At 40.7% G+C, this 17,051-nt stretch overlaps 1 protein-coding gene across 14 annotated transcripts; it reads right to left on the bottom strand.

Moving 5' to 3' along the window:
• Nucleotides 1-354: 354 nt before the first annotated feature.
• On the bottom strand, nucleotides 355-16,746 carry TCP11L2 (t-complex 11 like 2). 14 transcript variants are annotated; one of them, XM_041481464.1, is made up of 12 exons: nucleotides 15,897-16,728; nucleotides 13,082-13,203; nucleotides 10,918-11,091; nucleotides 10,604-10,769; nucleotides 9,531-9,663; nucleotides 9,173-9,293; nucleotides 8,239-8,459; nucleotides 7,219-7,355; nucleotides 6,006-6,193; nucleotides 4,456-4,637; nucleotides 3,600-3,772; nucleotides 355-3,043 (listed from the first exon to the last, which is right to left on the bottom strand). In XM_041481464.1, the coding sequence occupies exons 3-12, from the start codon at nucleotides 11,041-11,043 to the stop codon at nucleotides 2,799-2,801; spliced, it is 1,692 nt and encodes a 563-aa protein (XP_041337398.1). In that variant the 5' UTR covers nucleotides 11,044-11,091; nucleotides 13,082-13,203; nucleotides 15,897-16,728; the 3' UTR covers nucleotides 355-2,798. The 14 variants fall into 14 exon arrangements, with proteins under 14 accessions (XP_041337398.1, XP_041337399.1, XP_041337402.1 ...); XM_041481465.1 differs by having other exon boundaries at nucleotides 10,604-10,766; nucleotides 15,897-16,727; XM_041481468.1 differs by having other exon boundaries at nucleotides 9,531-9,666; nucleotides 10,689-10,769; nucleotides 15,897-16,720.
• Between the last annotated feature and the right edge of the window lie 305 nt (nucleotides 16,747-17,051).

Raw genomic sequence — 17,051 nt, 5'->3', positions numbered from 1 at the left:
CCATCCTGGACACTAAGGCCCTACCCTAAAGAGGAGCAGCATTGCAGACTCCTTCCATTTGGTTTCCTGCCTAAAGCGCACAGCCAGTGGAGAATTCGTTTAATACGTGGCAATCCATGTTTAATCCATGCAAGGCCTCTGTCGGGCAAGAAGCCTGGAGCAGTTTCTCACAGGAGTCACCCCTGCAGTCCACTCCCCCTCCAACTCTGCCATGCAAACCCAATACATCCTTCATCCAAATAGTCAGATTTAAGCAGACAACTGTTTTGAATATTATTTGTACAGCTGGGTTAAAGTCACTACTCTACACTGGAGCTGCTTCTGAGAAGTAACAGAAAAACAGTCACAGCAGAATATTAGTGGAGTTGTTTATCTTTGGCATTTAACAATCTGTTGCATTTAACAATGCTTGTGTAAATGACTTTTCACCACTGCTGGTATCACAAACAAAATTCAATGCATACAAACCCTCAAATACTTGATTTTTAACAAAGCTGCTACAGAATGGCATCTTGTTTCACACGGACAACTTCTGAGTAGAGGCAAGTGCATTTCAGGCACAGTAGCATAAATAGCATGCAACACATGACATTAAACAGATGCAATGTCCCTGTTTGAAACATGAAATTAAAACATATTAAACAATCACTTGAAACACAGGCCATGCTATAAAATGCCCTTTGCAAGTCACCTTAATCCCCACCCCCCCATAAATGCTATGCTTTGAGTATTTACTGGTAAAAACTAGTAGGACAGTTGTCCCAGCTCATTAAAGAGCTGAAGTTTGATGTTTATTTGTACAACAGAATGTATATAAAATATTACATTTAGAAGTTCATAACCATATTAGCAATCACCTTCAAATGTTCATAAAATTCTCTTTTGGCTGAAGCTCAAAATCATGTAAGTATTTCTAAAATTGCAGAAAATCACTAAGATTAATTCCCTCTAGCTGCTTTTGAAATGCATTCCTCTCTTAATGATTTTGAATTGCCTACCAAAATTTCATATTCATCTGAACAAGCCTGGCTTACCTAGTGGCACAGTTAGGATCATCTAAGAGTTCCTTTCTCCTAGGTTTTCCAGGAAACTGTTCCCTTTAAAATATGTATTCATCTTTATTGCAATGTTTTCACAAACAGGGGAGAGAAGACAAGTGCACTAGAGAAATTTCTCTAAAAAAGGCATTTTGAAGAAAGTTTTCCTTAACATTTACATGTGACCAAAGACCTTGGACACTGAAGAAAAACTGAATAAAGTAATTTCCTTTGCTATAAAGGGTACACATTCCCGTAGAAATGGACTACAAAACCACAGTGCTAATAATGCCCAGGTTTTTTAGACCTTTATGATAGACACAGTAATGTACATAAACAATTTGTGTGACACATTATGCTTTTACAGGTTATTTTTGTCTCTTCATAAAAAATAGGCTGTAATATAAAATATTAAAAACAAGCTCCAACTTGTACCACACCAAGGTTTTCAATATATGACATCTTAAAAGGAGTATTATATGGTAATATATTAAAATATCATTTTCAAGTAAATTATCAGTTTCATAGACAAGAACACGTCTATAATATGTACTCCAGCACTACTTAATCCCAGTAATCTGAAATATGCAAGATAAAGCCTGTGTAAACTTAAAGAAGTTCACTTCCACATTTCTCTATTTCAACCCTATTCATTTTCTGTATGCAAGATTCCCAATGCCTTAAATGGGAACTAAGTATTGGGGCCCAGTCCAAAGAAATTTGAGGAAAACAGGAGCATTTCTCACACACTCCGTAAAAAAGTGAATACAGTAATATTTTCAAAAATTACTAATTACTCAGGTTCTTGTTTCCAGAGCTAAGAATATCCTGTGAAAATTTTACATTCTGTTGGATAAGGGCATGAAAGGGGCACTTCTTCTGTAGTACACTGTAAGGTCAGGGTTAAGTGCTTTTGGGAATAAAGGTTAGAAAGACCTAACTTAAAAATACTTTATATCCATCCATTAAGATCAAAGATCAATACATACACATATTAAAAATTCTGTATGACCTCCACTGAATAAACAAAATGCTTATAAACACATTAATTATATACAGAAATTTACTCCACCCCCAACATCATGTTTCTCAGGTGTTTATCATTAATCTCAAGTAGAGCTGAGAAGTTCTGAGTGATTCATACTTGAAGTGGTGAATGCTGCTTCTGTAACAGCTATACTACAAACAGTTTGTAACACTGGCATTCCTTAATGTAACAGAGGCAAAGTCCTGGGTCCAGTAATTGCAGAAGTACCTGCACTTGGCCTGGGATGACCCTGGGTTTGGTTACTAAAGCAGTTATGCCATACTGTCTTCTTCAAAGTATTCTCAGAAACATAATTGTTGTCTGAGATGCTACTCTACAAAAATACAATGTAAGCATAGTACATTTTATCTACAGTTTTGTCATTTCCTAATATGCACTGCTATATGTAAATATATTTGAGTTTAAAAATAACATTGTTTTGATGGTGGCAAAACAGTAAGTACATTGCCAGCTCTTTCCCACTACAAGTCATAATAAATGCTTGCTATGGAAATTAATAATTCTCTGGCTATTACAAGTGACAATCCATTAAACAAATATTTTTCTATTAAAATATATATATGACCTTGACATTAATTTCTTTACAGTCAATTTCTGAAACTATCTGTATACATTCAACAAGACCTTTCCCCATCAACAGTCACTGGAGTAGGCTGTTCTTAGAGATGTGACTTCCCCACTGTCTTGGAAGATTAAAAAAAGGGCACATTTTTTTAATTGCTCGATGTTTCTGCTTCTGTTTTCTCCATTGCTGCCTCAGGAAAAAGCAGTTTTCTAAGTATATTTGCATAGAATGGTCCATACACTTTTTTATTGAAGTTTACAATGCTTGCATACTGAGATCCCAGAAATTCTATCTCTGTCTGAATCACAGAAAGGCCTCCTGGCATAGTAGGCATACACTTCTGAAAACTCGGAAGAGCAAGCAAGCTTCTCATGAAGAGCTGGATTCGTTTGTCTGAAATGGAATATAAAGTATGCTCAGAACAAATGTAAACCCAAGATGATGCCATAGTCACTTTTTAAGTACCCTGAAAACCAAAAATGTAAGCAAGAACTCTTTTCCAAGATTGCTTTGGAGTGGAAAACAATACTGTAAGCTTCTTAAATTTGGCTACTGCAAGGTGGACACAGCATAAACCTACTGCAACAAGTTACATTAACAAATATGAAGTAGACTCAAAGGAAAGAAAAAAACACAGTAGGTTGAAACCCAGGATGGACAGAAAGAAGACCAAACATTCATTTTATCTAAATTCTTCTCCAAAATACTAGGCTGCCTAGGTTTGTCTCTACATGCACTTTTACAATTATTTCCAGCTGTGACTAACCATGCTCTGCAACATACCCAGAATACCATTTCCAAGTAAACACCATATCCTTAGTCTTAGTTGAGCCACTATTTTACTGCAGTAAGAAAATACTTTTAGAAGATAATGAGACAGCTGATTAAGCTTGCTGGAAGTTTATAAACAGACACATATAATATGACAATTAGGTAGTCTCTTACTAACCAATCAAGGAAGAGACAGGATTATTCTTCTCAACAATATGAGCGATTTGACCCATTAAATTACTCTGCATTTCTTCACTAAGAGTGGGAAGACCTCTTTCACTTAGAGACTTGTTCACTATGCTGCAAATCTGGACGCCAATAGCATTCAGAGCCTCCTTCAAGTCAAAACTTCTGGAAGAAAGAGAAAAGCATTACATTCTGCAGTTTCTGTAGCATTGGTTGTCTCCCTTCCCTTTTATTTTCAGCCTGGTCTTCACAATGAGAATTTTGAAAAGTTATCTTTTGCTGCAGATTTATATAAATCTACATATACAGAAGATAAAATAAAGACCTAGCTGTGATTCAAATGGGAAAAGTAATTTCACGTGTGCAGCAGTGACACCAGTTCACTTTATCCTTGTGCCTAGGTGTTTTTCTGCACCTGCATAGCATTTCATGAGAAAAAACAGAGTAGAAAATTCTTTTAAAAGACAGCCATAGACATCAGACTTTGCAAGCAGCCAAAGAAATAGGCAGCCAAGCAACTTGAACTACCTACAACAAGTTTGAAGCAATTCCCAAGAGGATTTAGTGAATGTACTGCCACAATCTCTCCAGTATTAGGAGTGTATGAATGAACTTTACTACTGGGTTCCAACATTCGTACATTAACATCAAAACTAAGATTTCATTAAAATCTACTTTTGAAAATATGTGTCTAACATATAGTGCCCTTGTATCTTAAAGAGAATACAGAAATTATTAAAATTTGGTATCTTCCTATTAATAACAAGCATCAGTTATGACACTAGAATTGTTTCCAATTATGTACTGTCCAAAAAAGAGTTTTATAAGGGGGGAAAAAAAGGTCTTACTTCTTATTCATGCCTTCAAGAAGAGGAAGGGAGATCCTTTTCAGCTGGTCAGCGAAATCAGGCACATCTACAATTGCTGCACCCACCATGTTGTTTGTTATGAGAGAAACACAAGCTATGACTTTCAATTGATTGAGCTTTTCTCTCAACTCCTGAAGACGGACTTCGTCTGTTATTAGAGTCTAGAATTGAAACAGTAATACTAATTTAGGAATAAGGAGGGAGAGAGACAGGAAAAGGACAGATCTAGGATGTAGTCATGAAGCACTATTATTTTTAATCATAAATATGCAAACCCAGAGGAGACAGCAACTAAAATACCCTAAATATGTAGTATAATATAACGTGGCATTATGTAAAAGTACCAGAAGTAAACCTGTGGCGGGAAGAAAAGTAATGAGGAAACTGAGGACATTGCACCTTATTCCTCATCACTGCTGACAAATTTGTAACCAACAAATTTGTCAACCAAATTCAGCCCACAACATGGAGTGCTCAGAAGATCCAGAGGACATTGTCCTGACCAAGTAACAGACAGAACAGTCTTCTGGATTTGGGTGTCTTTTGAAAAAATGCCAAGATTTGTAACTGATGGATAATAATGAACAACTGTGCTTGACAACCACCAATTCAACCACCAGAGCAGGTTCTGCAAGTGATACATAACCCGCTTAAGGCAAAAAGCCAGCTGATCATACCAAGAACATAAATAATCCCCACAGCAAGATGTAGCTGGAGTTCATTTTAGGTTACAAAGAGTTCATCCTGAGCAGCACAGGATGTAGCAACTGCAGTTGGTAGCAATTTCATAGTATGACAAGCTAGATCTACCAGAGGACATCTGTATTTAGATCTTACTCAAAAGGTCTAAGAAAGAAAGGTAAGAAAGTGGTTTCCCTTCTGTCTGCTGACTGAGAACACCAAGAGCATCCCCATGTATTTAACAAATTCTCTGCCAGACCATCCTACATGTAGCTAAGGCCCTCTGGAAATGCAAATTTTAGCCCTGACTGCTGACAAATTTCCCACTGGCTTTATGGAAAGTTGCAGAGGTCAGTAATCAGGAATTGGAGGGAAAAACAGAACACTGAGTCTTGAAGCAATAGTTTACACTGAAAGGAAAAGTACCTACTTTAGAGAACTCAAGTTTTTTACTGATTCTGTTCTGAGGAGCAATCCCACCAATTCCTGCTGCTGTTAGGAAAACAGAGTGCTGCAATCAGTTCTTTTAAAGATAGAGAAAGTCAAGTACTGTCAATACAAGGCCCAGCCTTTGACCACAGCCAAGACTGCTCTTAGGGTGGAGGTGGTGAGCTATGATTGGAAAGAGGAAGAACAACCTTTACCTTATTCTTTTCTGGTTGTTGACTTGCCCATCTCAAATTTCAGAATCTGGACTAGAATATAATCTCCAAATTTCAGATTTACTGTGCAGAAATTTAAGGAGTGCAAAAGAGTATTCACTTACTGTCATCAGTAACAGGATTATTGTATCACACCAATGATTTCATATAGCTGGTAATCTGAAGACACCAAAATATATTTCTTACCTCTGGAATTGTTTTGCAATAATCCCACTGTAACAGTTTCAAGTAGCCATTGTTTAGCACCAGTGTAGGACTAATAATTGGTTTTGAACTACTATCAGCACCAGGGGATGATGAAGACTCATCAGAAATAGATGACAATTCATCTTGTATTGATTCCTTTATCCATTCTGTTGTGAGATTCAGGGCACCTAAACATTGCAAATAGCACAGATTTACTGCATGCCTTCATCAAAATGAGCACTACCTTGAGAAAAAAAAATAACATTTGTATACATAAGAGAATTCAACTTCTGAAGACTTTAATATAGTGGACAGCTGAGTCTTCACAAATGGTAGTTCTCTCACTCACTTTTTTCCACCCATCATCTTCCACTGGTCACCAGTAAATTCTACCTGGTTTGTACAAACCCAGCCACAAAGTGTTAAGACTTCAGACAGGATTTTTAAGTAACAGAAGTCTCAAAGTGTGAGTTCCCAAAGGATTGTTTTCCCTTTTTAGGAGAGGCCACTTATTGGATAGGACATAAGACTAAAAAGTAGAGGTGAAGGAAGATTAAAATATTTGATTTGTTCTCATAGAGTTTTTCTCAGGCTGCAGAAATGAAAACTGCAGGCCCTATCAGTGGCTCAGTGCTCCCATTTCAGAAGCCCCTGCTCCAGATGCTAGCACACTTACTTATTCTTCTTGGAGGATATATTTCTGAACACTGTTTAACCAAATCACACAAAACATATAATAGTGGATCAAGTTGACTTTGCATCATCTAAGAAATTTTGGTCAGAGCCTGCTTTTTGTTTATTAAAAAATAGATCTTAGCCCTTCCAGCTTTCAGGCACACTAACTGGTTTTACATGTTTACTTCACACTAACAACAGAACAGTTGCACACAAAAGAGAAAAGTCTCATCTTATGCAGGGCCTCTGCATCCAGACAGCAAGAGTCACCACTTGTTTGTTTTTCAGACACCATCCAATTCGGCAAATATAAGTTTGTCTGAAAGTGCCTCAGATTATAGGCAGACAAACTTGACAGCAAGTTAAGCAATCATCCAGTGATAGCTTCCTTGTCAAAAAAATTTCCCATTACTTACATACAGACAAGAAATTAAAGTTTTCCTCTAGTTAACTGCAACTTGTAGAGTTTTCACAGCATGTATTTAAATAGGCTTCTTTTCAAAGAATAAATTTAAATTTAATATAGCGTGGTACATACTTGGTGTTTCTTCAAGAATTTCCTGGAATTTTGTTCTTTCATAGTCCACCAAATTATGCCAGAGGTACGGTCTAAGGCTTTTAATTGTGTAATTTGCCATATCCACTTTCATCAGGTCCAAAACGTGGAATATTTGTCTGAAAGGAGGAGTTTAAAATTTCACAGTTTAAATTAGTCTATTGATTTTCACCAGCACAAGTGAAGCACATGTACATTATCACTTTAATTTCAATTTTGGAGAAGTGAATGCCTTCACTGGCATTTCAGAGTAATAGACATGTTACCTATCATCTGGAATTCCTGAAGGAGTAGTATATATAAGGCTTGGCCTAAGTTAAAAAGAATAGGACTGACGTAGCATCACTAAATGCAACAGCCCTGTAACTTTTTGAAAAACTACATGAATGGGTATATTTCAGCTTAAATTAACAGATTTTAACTTTTTAGTCACTGACTGCACTAAGAGAAACAATCCTTCTGACCCAATTGTTTTGATCCCCATATATATACACAGTAGAACAACTACCATTTAGTCTTAATATTTCAGCGTACCTCAGGAGCACTGTTTTCTGCCCTGTTATGCAAATATTTTACTCAAGTTCAAGTAATAAGATCTTAACTAAAGAGTTTTTAAATCCAAAGTTTGGCCTTCCAGAAGAAGCATGAAATTAACACTTCAAGAAGAAACAGTACAAGTGTGCTGCCTACATTTTGTAAGAATGAACAAGACAGAAAAAAAGAGTTTCTGAAACAGAGATTATTGCAAGAGTTGTTGGCTTAGAGCTGCCTGGTTTCATCTAGGTATCCTACTCATTTCATTACAAAGTGAGATACACAGTCTGGTCAGTGTGTCAGAGCTCTTCCCCTTTAATGCTTCAGGAAGTTCTCCTATAGTTTGAGAACAGGTGTTATGCAAACTGACACAACTTTAGACTTCCTTTACCCAGCCCCCCGCCTTCCACTGTCTACTACCCTTTCAGAGAGGAGTTTTTTCTCCAAAAACCACACTCAAATACCAACCTCAGTAACTCTACAATATTGTCAGTTGCTTTTAACTGTTTTATGTCATTGTCTCTTATTGGAGCACACAACTTTCCCATAGTGTTGATGACATAATTAGCTAGCCCAGGAATATCAACAGCATTGTGTTCTGCCTGCTGTCTTATAAGATCCGTATCAAGAACTTCACAAATTTGATTGTGAATCCTGTTTGCTCCAGGAGTCAGGAAGGAAAGAAGAATCTAAATTAGAGGGAGGAAAAAAGAAAAAGCTTATCAATAAAGACCAAACCATTTAGTAAGCACACTTGAGTGAAATTTTAATATTCATGTCAAGTGTATATAACTGACAGAATATAACCAGACATTTTAAGACTGAACATTATCAAAGGCTGTGGGGAAAAAAAAAAAAAACCAAACTAGTACAGTTTTGCAAAAATGCTCAAACCAATAAAACAAAAAGCAAGTCAACAACTAGACCCATTCAAAAGCTGGGAGGCTACCCTGTAAAATAAACATTTACTGACTTAAAGTTCTGAAAGACTTAGTATTGTGCCAGGATTGAAGGTCTGTATGCTCACCTGTGCAATAATCAAACAATGAAGTCTAAGTGGGCAGGTGCAATTATGTTTATGCTGCTGTTCATGCCCTAAGCTCACAGTATGGTTCTGCAAACAGGCTAGCAGAGATGTGAAGCTTTGGGAAAAGAGATGACTTGCAACTGATCACCGTGTAGTGAAAGTTGAATGAACATGCCACTGTCTGTTTGTGGCCATATTCCTGGTTAATATAAATATACTACAAACAGACGTCTATTTTCAGTTCTGGATAATCATGGCTTCATATTATAAAAGGAAAACCAGAAGGTGTTGGCTCAGCTAAGTTAAGCAGACCGTTCAGTGAATTCAGGGACTCTTAAAGCTAAGCAAATCAATACAGAGAAGGAAGAACATTACCTCCTTAATTTCCTCAAAGAGCTTGATAGCATGTTTGTATTCTGGAGGATCTTCATTCAGTTCCGATTCCAAATGATCCCAAAACGCCTTGTGTACGATTTGTTTCACTGTGCCTGCAAAGCTGTGGAGTAAGTCAGTTAGATACTGAGAAGACTCCCAACCAGCTTCCATCCTTGTAACTGTTTCAGATGAGACTGATCACTTGCTGGGAAACACACCTCCCCAGATACTACGCCCTGCAACCACATCTTTCTTGGATGGTGGATCATCAGGTCCCAAAACACAGTCTAGATTGCTCCATTCATTTCTCCTCTCTTTCCAACACCAGTGCGGCTTTTTGCAAAATTCAAGCTCTTACCTGTTTTGTGGGTACTCTTCATGTTTTATGCAAAAATTTGCATTTACAGCAATTTCATGAGCTAGAGTCCAGTTTGACAGATTTCTTGTAGCTGCCATCAGTTCATCAAATGTGATAACCTTGGGAGGGCTAGCTGCTGGAACAAACAAGATCAATTCAAGCCATATATCTATAGCTGATAAGTGCAATTGAATATACTAAAACCTAGAAATTTTACTGCTTGCTAACTGGACTCCAGTACTCTGGAAGAAGCAACCCAAGATTACCAAGTCTTTATATCTTCCTAAAACACTAACTCAGGAAACTCCCAGCTTATCAGGGGTGTGTGTGTTTGTGGGGAAATACCAACAAGCCTCAAAACATTTTGAGGAGCATTTTCATATTTCCATGTGTGAACTAAGATATCTTTTTTCCTTTAAAATGGGATCTTGCATTCCACAGATTTTCTACTAACTGTTCTGTCAAAGCCACCCAACCAAAAGCATGGACAGTAAGACATACCAGATGCCTACTATAATTCTGAGCACAAGATGGCTATATTGCTTGTTGAAAAGGTTCTGAAGTTACTGACTTGCAAACCCTTCCCACTTAAGATCAGCAGATCTTCAGTCTGCTGTGGAATTAAGTTATACTCATTTTTTAGGAGTTAGCAGCAATGACAACACAAACTCTACACTGGAAAACAAGAGCAAATTCCCAAAGTTTCCAAATCCTTAAATTCTATAATTTAATTTAGTATTTGGAAGGCTGGTAATAAAGAAAGACAAAGAACCAGCTGCCAACTGCAGCTCCACTAACAAGCTTGTTTTAATGTAATAATTTACATAGATGTAAGAAGTAAGCATGGTCTGCAAATGCTTACAGACACAGAGAAACCACATTATAACCAAGGTTTTATTTACCATTGCTCAAATTATCCTCCTTGTGCAAATGTGTGTTTTCTGTTTGATTCTAGTATTTATGAAAGAAAAATGTGAATTAAAGATTAATTACATGTAACTTGGTATGGTAATACAAATCTGTAAGTTACAGAATTAATTTTTAAATGCAGGGATCAAACAGAAGAAACCCACCCTTTGCACAAAAGCATATCTGGTTGAGTGGGAGGCTGCTACCAATGTCAAGGTTAGGAAGACCATGGTGACACACTTTTCTTACACTTTCTGAAGGGAAGGAGTGCACAGGAAGACCCCCATGGATACAGCTGCTGCTGGTGTTCCACACACAGGAGATGCACTGCTTCACAGCAGAGAGAAAGCCATGCCTCTCTGTTAATACTCTTAAACAGATTCAGAATCCCAGGTTCTACCCATAACAGCAAAGAGAAACAAGGTAAGTTAGCCTTATTGGTCCATGCACAATGCAGGTAAGGCTGAAATAGGCTTACATGCTGGGGAGCTGGGTTTGCTTGAAGAATCACTGTTAAAACTCTGCCTGGAATATTCTGAGTCACTGGAAGAAGCTGTGCTTTCCGAGAGCCGTGAAGAATCTGAGTCACTGTTCTGGTCATCATTGAGAGGCATTCTGATTCCCTTTACCTTGTTTACACAGTAAACAAGACCTGGAAAGACAAACACAATTCCTATAAAACCAGCACTTACTTTTGTTTGTTTCTCGAAGTCAGCTACTGATAATTATATTGTGAATGAAGAGCAAGTAGTTGCCTTTCCTAAACAGGAAAAGCAAAGGAAAGGATTTGGCTTGACACACAGAATCATATAGTTATCAACAACTACTACCTGTTCTGTAAGAAAGCTTTGTACCTTCAGCTGTTTCATACCTTAATGATTCTGTGGGAGACAGTCCCTAAATTTGGGACGTTTTAAAAAATGAAAGACTACCCACAGGAACCCCTGAAGCTACTTGTTGCAAGAATTGTGGTAGTTTTCAATGTCCATAAAGGCATTTCGTGATGCCACCATCCCCCACCTGACCTGACGAAGAAGTGGTGTTTAGCAATGAGTTTCCTTCCACAAACAGGCTGCACCAAGTGTAACAACTGCGAAGCAAACAAAAGTTGCAGGGGGAGAACAAGCAAGTAATTTAGAATATTACATTTCTGACAAGGTGTAGCTGAAAGTCTGGCCTTTAGGTAGGTCTGTGCTCAGAATCAGATTAACAATGGCACAGACCCAAAAACCAGTCCTCCTAGGGGTGAAGGTAGGTGGATAGGTTTCCTGGTTTAAGTCAAATGGCGACTCTGAGCCTCTAACATTCTATTTAGCAGAGACAACAACCTCCACTGACAAGTGTTGTGCTTCATAGTGTTTGTCTATGTAAAGAAACTGCCTCCCAGGCAGATAATCTGCAATTGCAGAAAATGTGGACAGCCGCACAGTGTGATACAGATGATTAACAACTGCATGACAGGAAGTGAAAAATATGTTCATAGTAATAATATTAAAATGAGAACCTGGAAGTCCACTGTAATTACTACCAAAGGAATTTGGCCCAGATACCAAAAGTAGCTGTCCATCTCTGATTATGGCCATGAAGCATTCTGTAGTGGACTTCATGAAGTGACATAGGCAGCAATGGTTTCCATGAGCAAATTTAACTAATATATAACTTCATTTATTATTAAATCACACCAACTTGAGTAGGCAGGGAATACCACACTTTGCAACTGCTGAATTTGGAAAAAAGAACTTTGAGCAATAAAAGGATGATCTTTGTCTGTACTAATGTGAATCAACATACTGTGGAGTCCTGGGATAGACAAAAGGTAGTGAAAATTAAGATTTCTTTATACTGGCACCTAGCTACTGCTTAAAGCATTTGACTTTTTGGGTACCAACTCATCCTGAATAGGCCTTCATAACTTGATGAGCTACTACACTGGTGAGTACTCCCCCGTAATTGAGATGATTAACATTTCTTAAGTGTGTGTTTACTCTTCCTCCTCTCCCAAGAGGAAAGAGGATGCACTTGAGCATCTTATTGATGTCATACTTTACACTGTTTTTTTTTTGTGAAAAGAATTGGTCACATTAGTAAGAACACAGCTAACAGTTTATCAGTGTACTAGAGGAGCCAGTAAGAGACACTTGACTAGAACACAGAGGACACGCATTCAAAACTTGCGACTTTACCCATGATCCTAAGCATCATAACTCTTATTAGACCAGCAATTTTATCACTTCTAACAAGCAAATATTTAAAACAGTATTGGCTAAACAAGACAGAGTTGCAAGAGAACCTAAAAAAACACTAAACACAGGTATTTTGGCTTGGAAATTGTATTTAAGTTACAATTAGACATGGGTCACTAGTTAATGCTAGACTAGAGAAGAAACAAACTATTTCTTCAATTAAAATCTGTGTTACAGATCTCAAAGTTAGTGATGATCAGAAACTAGTTGTCACAAACTAGGTATAGAACATACTTGAGGTTCTTCATGTTGAACTGCTCACTTAAATACAGCAACACTGTACAGACCCTGCAAAGTTTTTATTACCCTCCAACTAATTTTTTTAATCAATATAAGAATACTGTATTTCCAGACTTTAGTCTTGTGTAACACCCCTTTATTTCCATACAAATAACTAACCTCCAAAAGATTAATGTTGCAGGACGTGGTCCATCAAAAGATTTGATTAATGCTGTTCACAGTGTAGTGGCCCAAAGTCTTGCCAATCGTTTGCCGAGTGTGAGCAATTCACGGTGTGTCTACTGCTTCAGTTCAGGTGTTAACAACATGGAAGAAGGTAAATGACCATTAAAATCCCAGACACTGTCACACAATTTACACATTATCATTTCATGAACTTCCTCTTACCTCTAGGTATGACAATGTTAATAAAAATTCAACTTTGCAAAGTCCTTCTGAGAGAAGCACTAAACCAGCCATGAAGGCGAGTCAGCACTGCCATTTTCCACCCCATCTTGATTTCCAAGAAGTGGTTAAGGTAGAATTAGAAGTCTATATACATTAAGTTCTTAAGCACTAGTCCCAGCAAAGGATCAATGTAAATTGTTGCATTTCAAAGATGCACATGCATTTTGATATATCAAGACCATACCTGCTCCTACAATACATGCACACATACAGACAGCAGAGCTGTCAGCAGAGTGCTTCAGAAGGCTTAATTTAAGTAAGAAGTTTCAACACTGCAACAGGAGGTGACACACACAAAAAAAACACTGCAATCTTTTGCCACACTAAATACATTTCCTAGTAGAATGCTTCAAGCACAATAGGAAGTAAGAATGAGTGTACTCTGCAGATTGAGAACATTACTGCTAAATTCTACGTTTAAAAGATAAACACATCAAACTAAACATACGTGAATATACAAGCAGAACCTGCAGGGGCCATCTAAAACACTTACGCAAAAATACAGTCACTGAGCCTATGAAAGGTAAGTACAAACCAAAAATGACATTTCTAATTAGTTACAACAATAGACAACTGAGTCCCTTAGTCTTTGCTTTATAGCATACACTGGAAGAGCTGATTTTCCTTACATTTTTGTAGATAGCACAGTTCTCATTAATAACTAATGGCCAAGTTAATTTAGAACTTTAAATTAGTATAAAAATATGTCAAAAAGCCCTTCAGCCTTGCAAGATCACTTTGTAACTCACCATCTTGGATAAACAATACCTTTTTTAAAATTTACTTATTAATTATTACATATTGGGCTGTACATATTAATATCCCAACCATTCTATTAAAGGGTCAGCCTGAGGTTACAACCTGCTTTACTTTGCTGCATTAAAGACTACCCATATTTACATTTATATTAGGTTGGACACCATCACAGAGGGCTTCATCACACCATTTGCTTTCTTTCAATCAATACCATACTGTAGGGTTTTTTAAGGACAAACTCTTTGGAAGACCAAGCTAAAAGTATCTTCTATATACACCAACCCCAAGATTCCAACTAATTTAACAACGAAGAAATAAATTCTCACATTTCTCCTATTTAGACAGGTGAGGATTATTCTTTTTAGTAAAAAGAAAATCAATACAAAAATGTAGATGCTTAAAGGCATCTTGTTCTTAACTGGTTACTGCATCACCCAACTCAATTCTTCATTTAGAACTTATCAAGACTGCAAGATCAGGTTAGTTTTAGAAGACACACCAAAACATTTTATTTCTGTAGGTTTGCTTTAGAAGTTATTTTACGAAGCACCTAGGGGGAGGAGGGAGGAAGACAGTTTCACAGTTGGGTATTTTCTTCAGATACCATCTCCAAGCAAAGGTTTTCCACAGCCCTGCTTTGTTCAAAGGAAGTGTGCATGGACACAGAGACTTATGAGTGCTCTGTCCAGTTTTACCACTATGAAAGTCTTAACTCTGTTTATTCTGCTGGGTTCACATTCTTACTGTCTTCAAGCTGGCACCGACTGAATCTCATTTGGTCTCGAGTTTCCCTTTCACTGACTCCACCTCTGTCAGCACTCACGACATGAGAACAGAAAAGAGCCTTTGTTAAGAGTTACTTGTATTTCCTCCCGCCTCATTTTTCACAGCTCACAGCCGACTTTTCTTCCCTTTAGCTTTCTAATTCCACACTCTCTTGGAAGAGACACTTCTCTTCGTGAAGGCTTAAAAAACTGTCTTGGCGAGAGTGAGATGCGGCCGAGCGCCCCGAGCGCTGCCCGCGGGAGTGACCTCCGCCCGGACAGGTCGGTGATGGGAGCAGGGGCCGCGGCCCCGAGGGGAGCCCGGGGACGTCCTGCCCGCTGCCCTCCCCCGCGGGGGGAGCGACACCGAGGGGAGCAGGCGGCTCCTCCTCTTCCTCCATCTGTTTCGCTGCCTGTCTCCTCCCCCGGCCCCATGTTTTTAACACTTAGCAAAGGCAGGAGTTTGGCACCTTCCGACCAAAACAAACAGCGTTTCCAAGGACAGGCCCGGGGGGAGGGAGTCCGGGCAAGAAGCAAGGAGGGAACACTCTCTGTCAGCCCCAGAGAAGGCGAGCCGGGACACCCGCCCCTAAGCGCCCCAGCCCCCATTCCCCGGGGAGGTCTCGGGGTGCCCCTGCCCTGCTGACCGGGGCTGCAGGGGGGGACCCTGCGGCTGCGCTCGTCGGGGCGGATCGTCCCGCCGGACACTAAGGGATGGCGAAAGCCCTGGAGACACGGGGCAGGGAGAGAACTACGGACCCAGTGCAGGAACTGCGAAGCCCACCTGCTGCAGCGGGTACCCCACCGGGGCAGCAGAGTGACGGGCCAGTCCACCACCTCCCTGCCACCCACACCGCACAGGAGGGTGGCAGCTCCCGAGCCAGCACTGTCCCGGACTCACCCCGCGACTCATCGCCCTGCGTGCCCGGACACCCCGCCGCGTGTCAGCTCCGCTGGCCGGCGGGAGCAGCCCTACCCTGCCCTGCTGTCCCCAGCCGGTCACTCACCGCTGACCCCCGCCGTCCTACGCAGCGCTCGCCGGGGCCGCACACATTCACCCCCCTCAGATTTAAAGACCCAGCCCGGACTATTAGTGTCTTCCTCGGGCACGTCCATCTCTGATGGTGGAAGCGGGGAGGTGCGTCATCTTTTCCTGCCTGTCAGCGGCGAGTTATCCGAGGCGCTTGGGCCTGCCTCCGCTTATGCCAGTAGAAACTGTCTGCATCTCCTCAGTCAGCCTCCGACCGGGCAAGAAGCCTGGAGAAATATGCGGGGACACGGGAAGAGGTTTCGGTGGACTCCCCCGCGCTGGCACTGGGCCGTGCCGGCGTGCGGGGGGTAGGCCGGGGGATGGGCCGGGTGGTGTTTACGGAAGGGCCCCGTCCGTCCGGGCCGGCGCCGCCCCGGCCCCGCCCCCGGGATGGGAACACCGACCCCACGGAGCCTGAGCGGGGGGGGAAAGGGGCTGTGCTGCGCAGGGGACGGGGCAGCGCCCGAGGCCGTGTGTGCCTGCCTTTGTGCACTGCGCTGCAAAGGGAGCTATAACTACGTTCCTGCCCTGGTTTCCTTACCCTGTATATGGGGGGGCGGGTAGTGTGGTTCCCCTCCACGCGCCATCTTGGCTCCCCACTGCCACCCCCGCCACCGCAGCTTCAGGGGAGCCGCTCGGCCCGTGCTGAGTTTAGTCACCCGCCCAGCTCACGGCTGTGGTGTCCGGAGCCTGCTGAGCGCCCACTGAGGAACGCAGCACGGGGCAGTGCAGCATTATCATTATAAATGCTTTGCTGATGGCTGTATTGACCTCATGCCCTGGCAGCTTCACGCACCCACGGGGCCAGCAGTACCTGTCAGGGTCATCACCTCTTCCTGTCACAGAAGCTACGTGCCACCACTGCCTCACCCACCAGGAAGCACGGAGGGCAAAACACCGGCAATCGTCTCTGAGGCAAGAGCTCACTAACACGCCAGCCTTGGCCGTCATGAAGGCAGAGCTCCCCTTCCTGCAGATAACCTTCAGCACACGTGGTGAACTACACGGAACAGATGTTGTATTCGGGTAGACCAAAGCACACTCACTGTAGGTCCCATTAACCTCTACTATAAATCAAGGGCTCGAAGCAGGGAACAGTTTGGCTACACAAGTGCCAAGTGCCCGGCTGGAT

Source organism: Pyrgilauda ruficollis, unplaced genomic scaffold (assembly GCF_017590135.1).
Source record: "Pyrgilauda ruficollis isolate IOZ18807 unplaced genomic scaffold, ASM1759013v1 scaffold56, whole genome shotgun sequence".
Taxonomy (NCBI): Eukaryota; Metazoa; Chordata; class Aves; order Passeriformes; family Passeridae; genus Pyrgilauda; species Pyrgilauda ruficollis.
The sequence above is the reverse complement of the archived record's forward strand: the minus strand, read 5'-3'. Positions and strand labels throughout refer to the sequence as shown.